The 3,229-nt window shown below is 34.0% G+C and overlaps 1 protein-coding gene across 1 annotated transcript; it reads left to right on the top strand.

Moving 5' to 3' along the window:
- Positions 1-1,076: 1,076 nt before the first annotated feature.
- LOC128221134 (uncharacterized) lies at positions 1,077-2,971 on the top strand. The gene is made up of 3 exons (XM_052929590.1): positions 1,077-1,225; positions 1,459-1,655; positions 1,874-2,971. The coding sequence occupies exons 1-3, from the start codon at positions 1,088-1,090 to the stop codon at positions 2,925-2,927; spliced, it is 1,389 nt and encodes a 462-aa protein (XP_052785550.1). The 5' UTR covers positions 1,077-1,087; the 3' UTR covers positions 2,928-2,971.
- The last annotated feature ends 258 nt before the right edge of the window (positions 2,972-3,229 follow it).

Here is a 3,229-nt window from a genome sequence, read left to right as displayed (position 1 = left end):
TTGGGACATTCTATGCATTTTATTTTTATTTTTATTTCCTCCTCCTTACCCAACTTTTTGAAAAATCTCCCGTAAATCTAAAGATAAAAAAACTGGCCCTGCTTATTAATTTCCCTATAGATAAATTCAATACAAAGAGACAACAGTTCAGATTGGAAAAATGACATTTCTAAGGTTTCACTTATATGACAACCATACTTTTCCATTACTTTCAGTTTAAACCTAATTGGTTTTAAAAGTGTCTCCGAAGAAAATTCACTCGTTTGCAAAGTTATTTTCAAGGATTGTTACTCGTCAAACGAGTGTCAAACATTAGTTTTACGTGGTTATCCACGTGGTTTGTAACGTAAAGATCGACATAACTGAGAATGGTATTTATATATTCTAATATAACTTATTATTATATTTGATTAGTCTTTTAATTATTGTTTAACGTATGTTATTCATTAAACACGAAATTCTACGAGATTGTGCAAACAATTGTCTATAACTTTTTAAAGGGAGGTAATATAAACTTCTGAAACATAATTTTCATGTAACCTGTACTTGGTATTAAACAATTTGTCAGATTAAAGTTAATTTAGCACATACAACGTTCTTTTTATTTTGCATAACATTTGAATCATATACTAGACAACTTGTATAAAAAAGAACACACAATTCCGCATTGTGTTACAATACTATTAACACTATTATGAATAATCATGCAAAGGGAGGTAATTTACCATGTTTGCTTGTTTGTTTCTATTAACGATTGGTGTACGTATACCTACTCTTTAACTTGTATGTATTGTCCTTTCCGATAACTCGATTATCTTTCCCTGAATACTCTTCAAGTGGGCATGCGCAAAAAGCGGAAATTTACTTCCGGGGACTACACAAACCAGGAAGTAAACAGCAACAAGTGAAAATGGAAAGTAAAGATTCAAAACTAATAAAGAAAACGGGCAGGAAAACCCCTAAGTACTGTTGTATTTGTAAAGGAATTTACAGAGGAAAGGTTATTGATGGGAGAAAAGTGTCATTGCACCGTTTTCCTCAGAACAAACGTTTAAAACGTGTGTGGGTGCAGCGATGTAAAACGGTCATGAGATCGTTCCAGTGGAATGAACACAGACGATTGTGTAGTGAGCATTTTGTTGGCTTCAGAGGACCTTCATTCCAGCATACACTTCCATCTATGTTTCCAACTGAGACTGGTGCTACCAAAACCTTCCAGCCAACGGTATTTTTTATTTCTTATATTAGTTTAAGTTCTTCCTTACATGCACCTCAAAATGAATTATGTTATATCAACGGTGCTTAAAAACAATGTCACAGCACTTATTTGTAAATTTTGTAATTTAAGAAATGATTAAAGAATTGTTTTCAAATACAGCCTGGAAAAATGTGTACCATATAGCCTGGCAGATTTTGTACTAAAACATTTATCTTATACAGTTTCATTTGCAATTTCAGCTCCTTGATGAAGACGTAGGTGATGATGATGATGGTGATACGGTCAATGACGATTTAGACCTAGAACTGTCAAATGATGATAGTATACAGCCACAACTGTCATTTGTATCCCCTTCCGGGCATGCCATTGATACCTCTGTCCACCTGCATGATTACTGCATGGGACCAGTACTACAGCCACAGAATCAGTCCTTTAGGTATTGTTCAATATATATATATATTGCTTCTTGTGCTATGAAATCGATCTGATAAGTTAATTACTTCTGATCATTTTTCTTCATTCTTTAACAAAAATAGGAAAATTTAAGTGTTTGTAAATGTTTAAGGCCAAAAAAACAAACATTTGGTTAGGGTTACCAGACTGTACATGTAAGATGTGGTAAATGGGTACATGATCAATTTGTATATGTTTCAGATGTTGTGACACACAGACTGAGAACAACTGTGCAGTGATGGAAGTACAAACTGAAGAAAGTTTCCTGGGAAAAACAGCAGACTTCAGTTCACAAACAGAACATTCTACTAGAGACTTTGGTGTACAATGTCAGCTACCTATGCTCACATATGATGACGTAAAATACAATGACGATTTGGTCAGTTTTTACACCGGAATCCCTAATCGAGTTGTGTTTGAAGCTTTGTTTGATGAAATCAAGGATGAAGCTGAAGTGCGGACATCAAGGCGGAAACTTAACTATAAAGATTCAGATGGAGGACGGCCAAGAACTCTAAGTGTTCTGGATGAATTTTTCATGGTGCTGATGCGCCTACGTCTAGGTCTGTTATTTGAAGATCTAGGTACTAGGTTTTGCATATCCACTTCACAATGTAGTGACATTGTTGAAAGATGGATCAACTATTTACATGTACAATTATCCTTTCTTGTTCAATGGCCATCTCGTGAGGTAGTGAAAAATAACATGCCTGAACAATTTAAAGAGAAATATTCTAACACTAGAATTATTATCGACTGCACTGAAATTTACAGTGAAACATCCAGTTCTCTTTCTTTGAAAAGTTTAATGTACAGTGATTACAAGTCTCACATGACTCATAAGATTTTGGTGGGTATAAGCCCAAATGGTGTTGTAACTTTTGTTTCTGACTGTTGGGTGGGCTGTACCAGTGACAAGAAACTCACAGAAAAATGTGGACTCTTGGACTTGCTTGAAGAAGGAGACGCCATAATGGTTGATAAGGGTTTCACTATTACAGACCTTACTACTCCAAGAGGCATTCATCTCATTATTCCACCATTTAAACAGAAAGGAAAACAATTCTCTAAACGTGAGGTTCTCCTTACAAAAGATATTGCAAGTTTACGAATACATGTTGAAAGGCAAATGGAGAGAATCAAGAACTTTCGAATATTGCATGGCAATATTCCTATAACACAGTCAAGGAGAATTTCTAAAGTGTTCAAAATATGCACATATTTGACAAATCTATGGCCACCACTTGTTCAATAATAACTCATGTGTCAATGAAAGCGTTTGTATATATCAAGCATTAGATTTAGGGATAAAAACTTGTATACTTCTAACTAGAACAATGAAATTACAATTTTGTTTTAAAATCATTTTTTCGAGCAAGTTATATGATAACATATGAGATTACACATTTGATTCAGGTTTGACAAAAATGGATAAGGAAATATGCTCATGTGAATGGATTTCAAGATTTGATTTGAAACATGTATGCATTAACTGATCAATTTATTGATATAATTTTTTGTTTGTGAAACATCTGCTTTGTATTTTGTGGTTTTATT

The sequence above is a fragment of the Mya arenaria genome, chromosome 16 (assembly GCF_026914265.1).
Source record: "Mya arenaria isolate MELC-2E11 chromosome 16, ASM2691426v1".
Lineage (NCBI taxonomy): Eukaryota > Metazoa > Mollusca > Bivalvia > Myida > Myidae > Mya > Mya arenaria.
This window is presented reverse-complemented; position numbering and strand designations above follow the sequence as displayed.

Coding starts and splice junctions, on each gene's coding strand:
- LOC128221134 (XM_052929590.1), top strand. CDS start 1,088: ATGAGATCGTTCCAGTGGAATGAACACAGACGATTGTGTAGTGAGCAT. Junction 1,226..1,458: donor CCAAAACCTTCCAGCCAACG/GTATTTTTTATT, acceptor TTGCAATTTCAG/CTCCTTGATGAAGACGTAGG. Junction 1,656..1,873: donor CCACAGAATCAGTCCTTTAG/GTATTGTTCAAT, acceptor TATATGTTTCAG/ATGTTGTGACACACAGACTG.